The sequence below is a fragment of the Cydia splendana genome, chromosome Z (genome assembly GCF_910591565.1).
Source record: "Cydia splendana chromosome Z, ilCydSple1.2, whole genome shotgun sequence".
Classification (NCBI taxonomy): Eukaryota; Metazoa; Arthropoda; class Insecta; order Lepidoptera; family Tortricidae; genus Cydia; species Cydia splendana.
The window spans coordinates 13176380-13191000 of record NC_085987.1 but is presented as its reverse complement, the minus strand read 5'-3'; the positions used below and the strand labels follow the sequence as shown (position 1 = coordinate 13191000).

General features: G+C 37.2%; 1 protein-coding gene across 1 annotated transcript; it reads right to left on the bottom strand.

Annotated features, from left to right (window-relative positions):
* Window positions 1-2617: 2617 nt before the first annotated feature.
* LOC134804488 (uncharacterized protein C9orf85 homolog) lies at window positions 2618-13803 on the bottom strand. Its single transcript, XM_063777536.1, has 3 exons — window positions 13413-13803; window positions 13102-13193; window positions 2618-2851 (listed from the first exon to the last, which is right to left on the bottom strand). The coding sequence occupies exons 1-3, from the start codon at window positions 13722-13724 to the stop codon at window positions 2686-2688; spliced, it is 570 nt and encodes a 189-aa protein (XP_063633606.1). The 5' UTR covers window positions 13725-13803; the 3' UTR covers window positions 2618-2685.
* Window positions 13804-14621: the final 818 nt, after the last annotated feature.

Sequence of the window (14621 nt, the reverse complement as noted above, 5' to 3'; positions counted from 1 at the left end):
CTGTTGTTACAGTAAAAGTGCTTCTAGTTATAGGCATATATTTACATAATATATGCCTTTTTCGAAATTACCCCGCGTTCGAAGTTATCCCAATGCACCTTAACCTTTTGAACGTGCGACTGACGCCAAGTGGGTAAAATTTAGCTCTGTGAAATAAATAATGCCAACCTAAAAGTGGGGTGATTTTCAGTAGATTTTCATGAAAAAAAGATCGACGTCAAATGCCGTCTTTGGCGTCGGAGTCACGATTTTGCGTTGACGTCAATTGCCGTCTGTGGCGTTCAAAAGGTTAATATATTTCGATTAGGTTAGGTAAAGAAAGGACGCTTAGTACAAGGAATTTCGTATATTGACACGCCTTCCTATCTATTAGCGTCCGCGCCGCGCATGATATTGCTGTACCGCTCGCACAGCGTCATTGACAGCCGTCACCCGCCGTCCTCATGGGCGAGACAGGAATATATCTAATAACGCGCGTGCATTGACATAGATATCTAGGGACTGGCTGTCTGCGAAAATCGACTCCACACTTGCTTTCGCGGCTTCGCCCGCGATTCACGCGCATAGTCTGGAAGGGGCTTAACGGACAATAATAATGAGGCATGACAGGGGCCAGAGGGGCTACCGCGAAAACCGAAATTCGCAAATTGCGGGGATCTTTCTCTTTTACTCCAATGAAGGCGTAATTAGAGTAACAAAGAAAGATGCCCGCAATTTGCGAACTTCGATTTTCGCGGTAATAACCCAGTACAGCGGTGTGACACCGGTACAACGCGATTGGTTGACGAGTTCGCATCACGCGCGCTATTGGTCGCAACTAGTTGCGTTAGACTGTACGATTGGCTGGAATTTGTGAGTCACACCGCTAAACTAGTACCATTTTTAGTGCCCGTAAGGCCAGTCCACAATAAGTGACTACACAATGAGTGACTAGTATTATATATACGTTAATGCGCGCGTGCGATAAAGATAGGAACAGGCGGGTCAATGTACGAAACTCGCTAAGCGTCTATTCTTTTTAATAAAAATATAAAATGTTGATAAAGACTAAGTACACAACAATGATCGCTTTATAAGGATTTAGGAATTCATTAATCATTTTTGCTGGCATACCTTTTTTAAGCAAGTGTGATGTATGTAAATTAGGAAAATACATTAGCAATGCTTTAGCGGAGGGTAACTATGTCGGACTTTACGCACGAACACATTTTTATTAAGACTTAATACATTTTTTATATGGAACTGCCGTCACGTAAAAAGTTGGTAGACATTTTTTTAACACACACATTAATTTATTTAGAAATGTAGCATATAAGTAACAAAGATACGTTAAAAGCATATATCGTCAATTTTTTTAAAAATTTAGCCTCAAACTCAATGAAGCGACTTGTAAGATAAGGTAGGGTCGCCTAAGATCGGACGCTTTTTTTCAATTTTTGACAGGGTTGCTGTTTTATTTTTTTATCATACCCTACGACTATTTTCTAAATGTGATGTTATTGAAAGTAATTAACAATGAAACAATGAATTTGGTCATATTTTATTTATTTCGATAAACTAAATAGTTTGTGTGAGACACGCCTCCAAAGGGACGGATTGTTTTTTCTGGTTACGTTACACGAAACTCTAGTGTTGCCGAAGTTCGAACTACTGCATGACTTCAACTCTGTTGGTGCGGCATTAGAGTGCACAACAGGAAAATATCCGATCTTAAGTTAACAATAACATATCACAAACTCATCCTGATATTCCGCGTGTGACTAGACCAACTAATTCTTTTTCTTTTTGCGATTTTTTAGTCCGATCTTACCTCCTCAGGCAAATTGGAACTAAATTGAGATTCTCAAACTTTAATAACTCAGCCTGGGAGCGTTCTAAGATGGTGAATTAAGACCGGATATACATTGGTTATTTGTAAAAAAGGGCTGAATTCACGTATATATATTGTCTTGCCATGTATCACTTTTTTCCCTTTATTACGATCAAAAATTTTGAGCACCGCTGAGTTTTTTAAGTGCCTCAGTGATTAGTCCGATCTTCGGCAAGGGGAGGAAAGTCCGGATCTTTGCCTACAGACGTCCTAGGCGTAAACAAATTATACAAATCTATAGAGAATTTGCTAAAACCACGCAATAATTAACTTAAAAAGCAATAAAATGATAAATACTTACCATAGCGTAAAAACAAACTCGAGGAGGGAAGACCGGATCAAGATGAAATTCGAAAAAACGGCAACTTTTTTTTAAACGTCCGGTGCACACGTGCTGATCGTCGCAGCGCGGATCGCGGAATAACGGGAGGGGCGGAACAAAATGGCGAAGCAAACTATGTTGCCATCAGTGAAAAATATCGCTTCGTTTGCGGTAAATTCTATGCATCCGATCTTAGGCGACCCTACCTTACATGAAGCGACATTTCAGTACATGGGATTATCATTTCGACGCGACAAGTATAATTAATTGGCAGCATTAATACAATAATAACTAATGCCTAAAATAATTATATTGTAACAACGCATTGTATTAATTTGTAATATATTGTTAATCTTTTGTTCAATTAATCTAATCATGGAATATTAAGTTATGTAAATGAAATTAGCTTAAATATGTAATATTAAATATAACAAGGTTTTAATTTGTAATATTTTATCAAATAAAACACTATTTAAAATAGTTCCGTTTAGTTTTATTCATAATTTCCAGACTTATCAGAATCATCAGACTCCGAATCATCAAAGTCATCATCATTATCACCCAAATTTAAATTATCCGTGTTTTTCAGCATTTCTTCAACTTGCGATATTATCTCAGGTGTGATGTTGCTGTCTCCACCGTGTGTTTTATTAATAGCCCTGAAAGACAAATAACTGCAGTTGAAAAAATAATCACATGGTAGGTACCTTATCAAGTAATCAATGGGGTTGGCAACTGTCAAAGGTTTGCACAGATGGCGCCATTATAGCTTGCCCCTTTTTCTTTGAGATTTGCCTTAAAATTGGTATCCAGGGCAAAAAATGCTAGAGCTATCTGCTAAATACTTCGACCGGCCAACCCCATTCATGTGTCCACTAAAAGACCGTTGAGAGTAAAGTCGAACGCGCGTTTTTCTGTATCTCCATGCAAACATAGTCTCTTCCTTTTTGGATATTAATCTTTGAATGCAGTTTTGTTTTAAAAATAAAGGAATGTCTCCTTTAAGTAAAATGAGCCAACTTAAGGATTTAAGGTAGTTTCCCTCCAGGGCCCGACTTATTTTTCCGTACTGTATATAGGGTTTTCAAAATTCTCATTAGTAGTAGGGCTTACGGCGATATTTACATCGAAAGCTGCAGTTTTGGCAGAAAGCAAGCCGCTTTGCCCAGTGATACTAGGGACGAATCTGAATGATTTCATCCGAGGAAACACAAATTTCATCCACTAGAATTCAAGATGGCGGACCTTTTCCAAAATGATGGCTATATTAAAAAAAAAAAAAAAAAATATAGACAAAACGGCTGCACCGATTTTAGTGAGATCAATTCGTATTGACACTTGTAATCGAATAAAAAATATGGCATTTAAGAAATTAAAGATGGCGGCCGAATATTAAGAAAATTGTGTTTTTTTTCTTTAATTTTATTCCTTTTAATGAAAATAACAACTAAATATTCTATAATATGATCACATATTCTTTCATTTAAATGAAACCTGATAATATTATCTGCCTGATAAAATAAAAAAATCATCTTAACAATCCGTTGAGTAGTTTTTTGAACTATACGCATTTCAAAAAGCGCGTAACTGCCGTTCGAAACGGCCCGCTCGCGCGGCTCGCGTCAAAACTGAGAACTTTGATGATTTAAAGGTAAAAAAAGAACTGAAAACATATTTACTTTATTTATTGAGCTATAAATAAATAAATAAATTGTATTTCTGCTTATTATTTGTGACCATCACGGGAAAAGTTATAGCGGCTGGCGCTTACGTCGCTTAGCACCGCGATAGTATTGGAGCGGCGTTAATAATAGCGTAAGCGCCATCCGCCCTAAGGTACCTATACCAGTGGGTTCAAATTTATTCCTCTCTCATCTTTGCCCGATGTGGTTGAACTGAAAGAAAAGAAAATTCATATGAAATCAGATCAAAATATACCTAATATAATTAAATTAAATATATAGAGATGAACTACGCCAAACTGTCCCGCCCCTCCAATACTATTTCAATGTGTGTAGTATTGAAATAGTAATGGAGGGGGACAGTTTGGCGTGGTTTATCTATAAATACCTTTTGTTTTTGCAAGTGCTGCAGACATTGATGGAGTTCGCACCGCGCCGCCGTCGTGACCGCACGTATACTTCGTGCCATGCCACGAAGTCGTGTGTGTCACGCATACCATCTTGGCAACACAGGCTCCTGCAACAACAAAGCACCATCGACGCAGCGGACTCACGTCCCATCCCGATGGCGCCCACAACTTCAGACACCATCGCCGTAGCGGGCCACACCACCCGCACGACTATGGACGCTACTACTCTACAGCTGCAGACACCATCGCCGTTCGGACAAGATGCGCCGCTCGCCCATGACCTCTACACCTCTAGCACCTCACCCGGAGCGGGCCACACCACCCGCACGACTACATCTACAGACACCATCGCCGTAGCGGGCCTAACCGCCCGCACGACCTTGGACGACCACCACAGCTCCATCTCCTGCAGCACCAGCGCGTCTGCCAGCAACATGGACGCACAGAAACCCACCTCACAACAGAAGCACTGTCATCCACAAAATGATGACGTTTGACCTCCCCACGAGGTGGGGAGCGACCCGAATCAGCCGTCACAGCCGGAAGGCGGGCGCGGCCACGCATACCTCCTTCGAGGTATCGCAAGAATATCCATCCAAAGTGCTGCATTGCACTGTGCAGGGTAGACCCACCCTCCGACACGTGCAGCGCATTGTTTCGCAGCCTTTTTTACAGCTGCAATGGTCCAGGTATGATAATTCACGCCACATCGCCCTAGCATCAGACCATTGCGATTCCCAACTGCCATTAGATGACTTCCAACCCCAAGAGGATGGCAATGGCACAGAGGCATCATCAAGAATAAGGGCATATCACCCCATAAGTGGCCTGCTTGATATGTGAGACGGAGCGCGTGTTTATGTAATGCTGCCGATGTTGGTGGGATGCTGGTTACCAATTTATTTTTAGTAGCAAATAGCTCCTTGCGTACCAAGTTGTCCAACAAATGTGATATTTGTGGGGGCCTTTATAAGTAGCAGGTGAACTTTTCCAGCACAGCCATGATTTCTTCAGGAGGGCTTTGTAATGGCTGCGATATTTCTTTCAAAGTTGGTGTAACTTCAAGGTGTAACAACCACGTTTTGAAGCAAGACTTCTTCCCTTTTGTATGGAAGTAAGAAGTAGTGTCACACCCTGTAGAGGCGTTCACGCCACGAAGAGCGGTTGATCTGTCAGGACCCAAAGTATTTGCTATTTATGAACATCGATATAACGGCGTTTATTTGCAGTCCCAGTTATTAGCCATAACTCTTGCAGGCCACTATCAATTGAAGATTGATGATATGATATCAATAACACCAAAACATCTGTATCGGAAGATCTAATCAAAATACGCCTAATTCCCTGTTCTGCCTGATCTTTTGCGTGAAGTACGATGCGGCCATCAGCTTCTTCCGCATGTGTTCCTATTCATAAGATCAGGCAGAACAGGGAATTAGGCGTATTTTGATTAGATCTTCCGATACAGATGTTTTGGTGTTATTGATATCATATCATCAAACTTAAATTGAGAGTGGCCTGCAAGAGTTATGGCTATTAACTGTGACTGCAAATAACGCCGTTATGGCGATGTTCCTAAAATAGCAAATACTTTGGGTCCCGACAGATCAACCGCTCTTCGTGACTTTCACGCCTCTACAGGGTGTGACACTACTTCTTACTTCCATACAAAAGGAAATAAGTCTTGCTTCAAACGTGGTTGTCACACCCTGAAGTTACACCAGCTTTGAAACAAATATCGCAGCCATTACAAAGCCTTCCTGAAGAAATCATGGCTATGCCGGAAAAGTTCACCTGCTTCCTATATGACCCACAAATAGCACATTCGTCGGACAACTTGGTACGCAAGGAGCTATTTGCTACTAAAAAGAAATTGGTAACCAGCATCCCACCAACATCGGCAGCATTACATAAACACGCGCTCCGTCTCACATATCAAGCAGGCCACTTATGGGGTGATATGCCCTTATTCTTGATGATGCCTCTGTGCCATTGCCATCCTCTTGGGGTTGGAAGTCATCTAATGGTAGTTGGGAACCGCAATGGTCTGATGCCAGGGAGATTGCGTGAATTATCATACCTGGACCATTGCGGCGTGGATAAAAGGCTGCGAAACAATGCGCTGCACGTGTCGGAGAGTGGGTCTACCCTATACAGTGCAATGCAGCACTTGCAAACGCAACTGCAAAAACGAAAGGTACTTCTAGATAAACCACGCCAAACTGTCCCGCCCCTCCATTACTATTTCAATACTACACACATTGAAATAGTAATGGAAGTTAGTCTGGCGTAGTTCATCTCTATATATTTAATTTAATTATATTAGGTATATTTTGTTCTGATTTCATATGAATTTTCTTTTCTTTCAGTTCATCCACATCGGACGAAGATGATAAAGAGGAATAAATTTGAACCCACGGGTATAGGTACCTTAGGGCGGATGGCGCTTACGTTATTATTAACGCCGCTCCAATACTATTGCGGTGCTAAGCGACGTAAGCGCCAGCCGCCATAACATTTCCCGTGATGGTCACAAATAATAAGCAGAAATACAATTTATTTATTTATTTATAGCTCAATAAATAAAGTAAATATGTTTACAGTTCTTTTTTTACCTTTAAATCATCAAAATTCTCAGTTTTGACGCGAGCCGCGCGAGCGGGCCGTTTCGGACGGCAGTTACGCGCTTTTTGAAATGCGTATAGTTCAAAAACTACTCAACGGATTGTTAAGATTATTTTTTTATTTTGCAGATAATATTATCAGGTTTCATTTAAATGAAAGAATATGTGATCATATTATAGAATATTTAGTTGTTATTTTCATTAGAAGGAAAAAAATTAAAGTAAAAAAAACACAATTTTCTTAATATTCGGCCGCCATCTTTAATTTCTTAAATGCCATATTTTTTATTTGATTACAAGTGTCAATACGAATTGATCGATATATCAATCATTAAAATCGGTGCAGCCGTTATGTGTCTATAATTTTTTTAAATATTGCAGTCGCCATTTTGGAAAAGGTCAGCCATCTTGAATTCTAGTGAATGAAATTTGTGTTTCCTCGGATGAAATCATTCAGATTGGTCCCTAGTATCACTGGGCAAAGCGGCTTGCTTTCTGCCAAAAATGCAGTTTCTTTTCGCTAAGCTCTATCACTACATAGTATAATAATAGGGACCCTACTTATTCTTAACAAAGCGATTGATCGATTTATCGCGGTAGTAAAAGTTCCCTGTAGATTTGCGTATTAAGCTTAAATATGTATGCGGACCCGTATACTATTGGTACTGAAATTTTTATTTTTATTAACAAAAGATACTTCAAAGAAGTTGTGACACATAAAAACACTTTTTAATCCTCCTCTAAATCAGCTCTTAGTTGCATTATAAAGAAAAATGATTATGCCAGTACTTGTTTTTATAAAAGTGCCTGCCATTTGACCTTCCAACCCAGAGAGGAAACTGGGTATTGTTGGAATTAGACCAGTTTTCTTATGATTTTAAGCAGAAAGTGAGTAGTAATTATTAACACTTCCTTGCCAAGCAACCCATTTCCAATACAAAATGACCTCTAGCGTGTTCTCGGCAGTGAATGTGTTATTTGAGCCACACTAATGTAAGACAACTTCATTTTGATTGTACGATGAGTAAAGCTTATAAGCTTTACTCCCCACTACCCTACCCCCCTACCCATACCCCTACCCCTACCCCTACCCCTAGGGGGTTTTTACCCTATAGGGTAGATATTTCCTAAAGAGGGTCGAATGGATTTGTCCGAGTTTGAAGTTAAGCAACACATGTATAAGTCATATTTGCATTATGCCAGCACACACATTGCCATATTTGCTCAAAAATTCGCATTGCATCTTTTTCCTTAGCATGGCAGACAAGTAACACAAAGCAACATACGAGTAAGTAACAAACCATGAAGTTAATTACAAGGATAAATAAATTACAAAATAGTTGGTATGTAAGTTAAGTACTTAGTTGACTTAAAATTAATAGCCATGGTCCAAGACATTTAACCTAGGTCCAACATTGTTGGAGTATTTTAATAAAAAAACCTTTGGTTTCATAACACAAATATCATAATTTCATAATCTCCTAAATATTAAAAAAACTTAATCCCAAATTGCCTAAATGTCAATTGTATGGAAGGTAGAGGTAAGGAATACAATCTCCATGTATCAAAATGTGTCCGCCAAAAAACCTTTAAGGCGACGGTAGCGGTGGGTAAAATTTCAGATTCTGTCAATTTACCCCATTTCACACACAAGCGCACTTCACGCACACTACCTCACTTTACTGGGACAGGTCAGTGACCCATCATGTTTTTTTAAGATTGGACTTTTAGTTTAGTATTGACCACTAGCCTCCTTTGAGGGTAAAAGCGTTTCATTGAAAGATGAAAGAGAAACAATGCATTTAATCTTGCTTTCCTTGTCTGTTCATGTCACACGTGACGTACTTACCTATTTAATTAATTTGATTGTTGACTGTTTTACTACCTAATATTGCTTTGTCGAGATACGCGTTTTGTACAATTAAAGCGAATAAAACAAGATGTCATTAAGTCAGATGTAAAATGTTATTTACTACTCTATACGGTTTTTCATAAGGTGCAAAATCCATTCAATAGGAATTTAAATAAATAAAGTTTCAGCAGGGTGGCAATTCCATTTTGGCGGATAAAGCGAAACAGAATAGTTCTATTGAACCTGCTTACAAATTTTCACGAGAATCAGTTGAGAAATGTGATCTGCAAAGGAGAACATACAAAAGCATTTTTGCCCAAGCTGAAACGGAGAACTTTCCTAACGCTCGGCCAATGATGGTTTAGGTACACCTATAAAAAATGGTGCTGTAATTTTAATATCTTTATATTTCAACCGGTATAGTTTTACCTTCAAAAATAATCGGTATCGCTAAACAATAGCGGTACCTTACTACTTATACGTTCACGAAATCGGTATCAGCATAACTTGATTGCAAAGACATATGTAACTTCGTATAAGACGAATAAAGTCTAAGGAAAAAATGTGCCTCGGAATTCAAGTAAAAGTCATTCTCGAATAGGTGGCGCACACACCTTTAGCCTATCCTCGGCTAGATGGCGTGACGACACCGTTTCATATTTAACAATTTTAACACATAGATATCAGTGAATGAACATGGATCAAAGTGATATAAAAATTATAAAATCATTTATCCATATATATACATTTTTTGATAACTTTATACGTTTTCATTTTGAGTTTTAGTCGTGTGTCAATAGATGGCAGTAAATTTACAGTGACTACAAAATTTACAATGACAGGACCCCTCTATACTATCTATTCTTTTTGCTTGATTGTTAGTAAACTAACCTGGAAAATAATCTCAAAATCACCGAAACATTTATGTACAGTCACCTGCAATAATATGTTACGTCATTAGCGCCAACTTTGCCTCCAGGGAAACTTTGCCCAAAACGACAATTTTAAACAAATTCGTTAATGTAGAAAAAATTTTAATAGTTATGGCCACCCTGCTATTTTTAGTAGAAAATAGGTTATATTTCTGACAAAACTATATACCAAACTTGTGCATAACTTGACTTGGGAATTTAGAGTTTGGAAATTTAGGGAAAATAGGGTATATTTCGGCGGGCAAAAAATTGATAAATAATGAATGCAAGTAGAAAAAATTGAGAACCCTTTGACAAATATTTCCGGGTTTGAGTTATAACACATGAAGCATAGATTATGTCTATTGAGATTTAAACTAAAAAGGCCTAAATACACAAAAGTTTTAGCGGTGGGCAAAGTAATCCGGTAATTTGGCATCTATACCAACATTGCCCACCACCAAAAACGGATTAGGGTTGTCACTTTCATCTAATTTACCCAACTTCGCAAGTAAAAGAAGGTTATGTTTGTACACTAAAATAAATTTATAAATATATACTGTATTTAATTTGTCTTATTATCCTTTATTTAGATGTTTTATCCCGTTAACGAATGAAAAACAACAAAAATCATATTTTTGGCCATTAAACTATTGTAACAGATTTTCTCAAAAGTGACAACCCTAGCCTTTGTAAAATGCTTAGGCGAGCCTTATTTGGAAATGGGCAAAAACGGGTAGGCAACATTGCCCAGCAAATTTATTTTAAAGTTTTTACACTTATCGCTAAGTTATTAACAGGGAATGGTAGGATTGCCCAAAACCTTTAAGTGATCCTTAGACATCATCATCATACGAGCTGTATTTGAATACCAAATTGACGTGGGCAATGTTGGCGAAATCCCCGGATATCTTTGCCCGCCCTCTAAAACGCAAAAAAATGAGTAAAAACACGATAAAAAATATTTTTTTTTTCAAATAATCTGATGCGTTTGATCACAATGGACGTGCTGAGCAAAAAAAGTCATATGATGTGATGTTTTTTGAGAAATTCGTTTTAAAAAATAAGCGAACAAAGTTGGTGATAATGACGGTACCTACTCTTCGAAGGCCGCAAAAATATGTGACATGGTCTTATGGTTCTACAAATAAGATCGTGTCAGATATTTTTGCGGCCTTCGTTGTGTAACATAAATTGCAGGCGACTGTACATTTGGAATAATTATTTTATTTAGTTTTAACGAAAGTTTCAAGTTTAGTACGAAAATACTTCAGATATGCAATATGCACAAAATGTAGACCTAATCGAAATAAAACATTGCTTTTTATAGGTAATTTATAAAACATTCGATACATAGGTATACATAACAATAACTAGAGCGCTATTGGCCTGTAAGCTTCATCTCGGTCTCCAAAGCCGCAAAAACTCGCTAGTACTTAGTGCTGGTCTAGCCGTTATTTTTTCTTGAAGATTTTCAGAGAACAGCACGTACACGCATTATACATATAGACGGAACGAACCGCATAATCATTATCATTTATTCGTCGCAATCCATGGTATTACAGATCTAGGTACAAGACTTTCAGGTATTACTTATACGAATTACATAACTCTTCCTGTTAATAGGCATTATTTTAAGATAAAAGTTCTATAATATAATACAAGATTACAATTGTCATCAAAATTCATTGACGTACAGAAGTCAAATACGTTTTTAAACTGACGCAAAATGATACCAGCATAATAAAAATTGATCCCAATCAGTAAAGATGAGTCTTTAAACTTTTTTCATTTTAAGCGAGTTTTGAAGGAACATAATACTTAAATTCGATGTAATCGTATTGTTTTAAGATAGTTTACTGCTGTTTTCAACCATTATAACAGCAAATCAAATTTAAATGAGACGCGAGCTAATATTTATGTACCCTATTTTATGAAATACAATTTATCTACTGGTATACTTTCTCGTGTGCGTATATGATTTAATGTCAATATAATTGTCAAAAGCAAGAAAATCAAGCTGTCATTTTCATTTGAAGAAGTACACGTGTGCTCCGGTGTAGCCCCAACGGGCATCTGACTTGAAGAAGAATTTTGAGTGATGTCGTCAATGTATGGAAATTGTTCGAAAGTTTACATTTGAGATTGAATTTCTGTGTTGTCTTTGTGAGTAAAAATATAAATCGATAGTAAATTGGTAGCTGAATTATCTAGCTTTCAGAATCATACAATAATTCAATTACTGTCAAAGACAAATTTGTTTTACTTCCGTCTCAAACGGAACTCCATATTTTGATTTTTTGATACTTTTAGTGTCGATTTGTAGAGAATAACAGCAAATTAAAAATACAATGGCATGAAGAGTCGGTACACGGTTTCTTCGTGAACAAATTTACGTGTAATTTTATGCAATTATTAAACATTTATTGAACAAATTATGGTTACAAAGTGAGGTCTAAATCGAAAACGTCATATACCGGCCCCTTAACAGGTGGCACCCAATACCTAGAACAGTGGTGGGTAAAGTACGGCCCGCGGGCCAACTCCGGCCCGCGATCGGCCCGCCGCCAGTCCTTGGAAAAAATGTGTATATGACCATTAACAGCGATATAATAAAAATCCATTTTTGCTGTAAATCTGGCCCTCCTCTGAAATTCTTCCAAGTTTTGGTCCCTCATGACGAAACTGCCCACCACTGATCTAGAATAATTGATACGGTCCATAGTCAATTAGTAGTCTTTAAAATTGCCAAATGTCATAAATATTTCTATTCATATTTTCTAAATCTCAAAAAAAACCAAAGGTTAAAAAGTATGCTTCATCAGATTCGAATTTACAGATAGTACTTCTATTTGAAATATGTTAAGTTTAGTTAAGTGCCATTTAACCTTTGTCAACAATTATTTTTTTACAGTCTGCTGGAACTAAAGACACATTAGTGTAGGTAATTTGAAATTTAGGTATTATGACACTACATTGATTTGGAGTTTAGCCATTATGACATTATGCTTTTTTGAGAAAAAAATTTAGACATTCTGGGTTTCAAGAATTTTGACACTATTCCACTTTGAGATCTAGGAATGGTTTTTGTTTTAAAGCAATTTTTAAATTATAAACTTGTGTGTAATTGTTCATGTAAATTGCTCACCAATTGGATTTTAAAACTTGGCATGTTCAAATGACTATTATTAAGTTACAAATTATACTTATGTATGAAATATTTCTAGCAATAAGCAATTATAATTATTATACACTAGGAACTGCATGTCGACACAACAGAGAAAAAATGTGTAGCTGGCTATTGGACAAAACATGACAATAAATGGTGGAAAAATCACCTATTAGAATTTTGCTAGGACAATTTTACTATCACAGATATTTATAAACTTTCTGTATAATACACATAAACAATAGGTTAAAATTTCCTTACCGCATAATCGTGCGACGTTTACGTTCAGGTATTCCTTTCAACATTAATTGTAGGTCAACATTAGGCACTTTTTCAACTTCTGTTTCATTAGCCTGCAAAATTAAAACATTCTGAGTGTAAGGGTGCAAGTGCAAGGTCCATTGAAGATCTAACAAACGGTATGAACTATAGTAATAATTATTTATTTTTCAGTTTCTGAGAGAACTCAAATAGTAAACCTAACTACACTATTCAACATTTGAATTATACCAATGCGCCTTCATATTAGCTATATTTAATGTAATGTTACACATTTTGAATGCGTAGCTCACCTCAACAGCTGTGTTGCATTTAGCACATACATTTCGTTTTGTTGCGCATTTGGTACATAATATGTGATATGCATATTTTATAGCTTTCTCCTCACATCCCACGCATTTTCTGGGTGCCGTTAATGCTTTGTATTTTTTATATTTGATTTTCCAGTCAATTATATCTTTGCAACGTTTACACACTCCTGTGACGTCTAAGTTATTCAAAAATTTAGTTTTATTAGTTTTATCGTGTAAGTCATTTTTATATGCGGTTTTGTTTTGATGTTTTTGAGGCCTTGTTCTCGTTGCATTTCCTCTCGATGTACTCATGCTAAACAATTATATTTGGCGAAATGTATTTAGAAAACACGAACAGCAGAACAGTAGGGCACACGTTGTTTTCAATAACCTATAAAAAAAACTACAATTATTATTAAAACAAACAAAAAAAACCCGACTATTCTCATATAATTTTTTGTTTATTTATTAATATAAATGACTAAAAGACAAAACAGCAATATAAAACTAAAACTAACTACAATTAACCTATTATAACCTTAAATTTCAAATTCTTCATTACCTACTGACATTTGACATTTTGATTTTTTTCTTATACCATCGTCCCGGACGGGCAACGATCATAGACTATGCTGCCTCATCTCCAGTAACTACAGAAAATTAAAAGCCGTAACACACGACCGCACCAGATCACGACCTTGGAGCGGTTCTAGGAATAGCGCGTACTGGCTCGGAGTAATTAACAATGGAGCCGCCATTAACAGGCGTTCCCCTCTGTCGAAAAAAGGCGGCCAATGGTCAACGACATGTCAACCATATGTATGGACTGACGTTTATCTGACATGACGTACCTATACATTTGATGTGCCCCTCCCCCGCAAAAAACGGCAGACTATTTTGTACCGAAAATTTTAGACATGGCGGCTCCATTGTTAATTACTCCGAGCGTACTGGCGTAGACTTTCCACCTTAATAGTGGTAACACACTATCGCACCGCACCAAGGTCATTGTGGGACGCACCCATAAGTAAGAGGGAGAAAGCGATATCTCTTTGCCAAGTTGTATGGGTAGATACATTTAGATTATATATTTTTTGTATAGGTATATTTATTTATTTAATAATTTATCAATAGTTTAGCCATTTATTAAGCTATTGGGACATTTAATCTACCTATGTGCGCACAGTAAAACGTTTTTGGTGTAAAAAT

What these genes read in the sequence shown, in the direction of transcription:
- LOC134804488 (XM_063777536.1), bottom strand. Translation starts at nt 13,724, where the DNA reads ATGAGTACATCGAGAGGAAATGCAACGAGAACAAGGCCTCAAAAACAT. An exon ending in AATGCAACACAGCTGTTGAG is followed by an intron (nt 13,194 to 13,412) that starts GTGAGCTACGCA and finishes TTAATTTTGCAG; the next exon opens with GCTAATGAAACAGAAGTTGA. An exon ending in AAACGTCGCACGATTATGCG is followed by an intron (nt 2,852 to 13,101) that starts GTAAGGAAATTT and finishes TTTGTCTTTCAG; the next exon opens with GGCTATTAATAAAACACACG.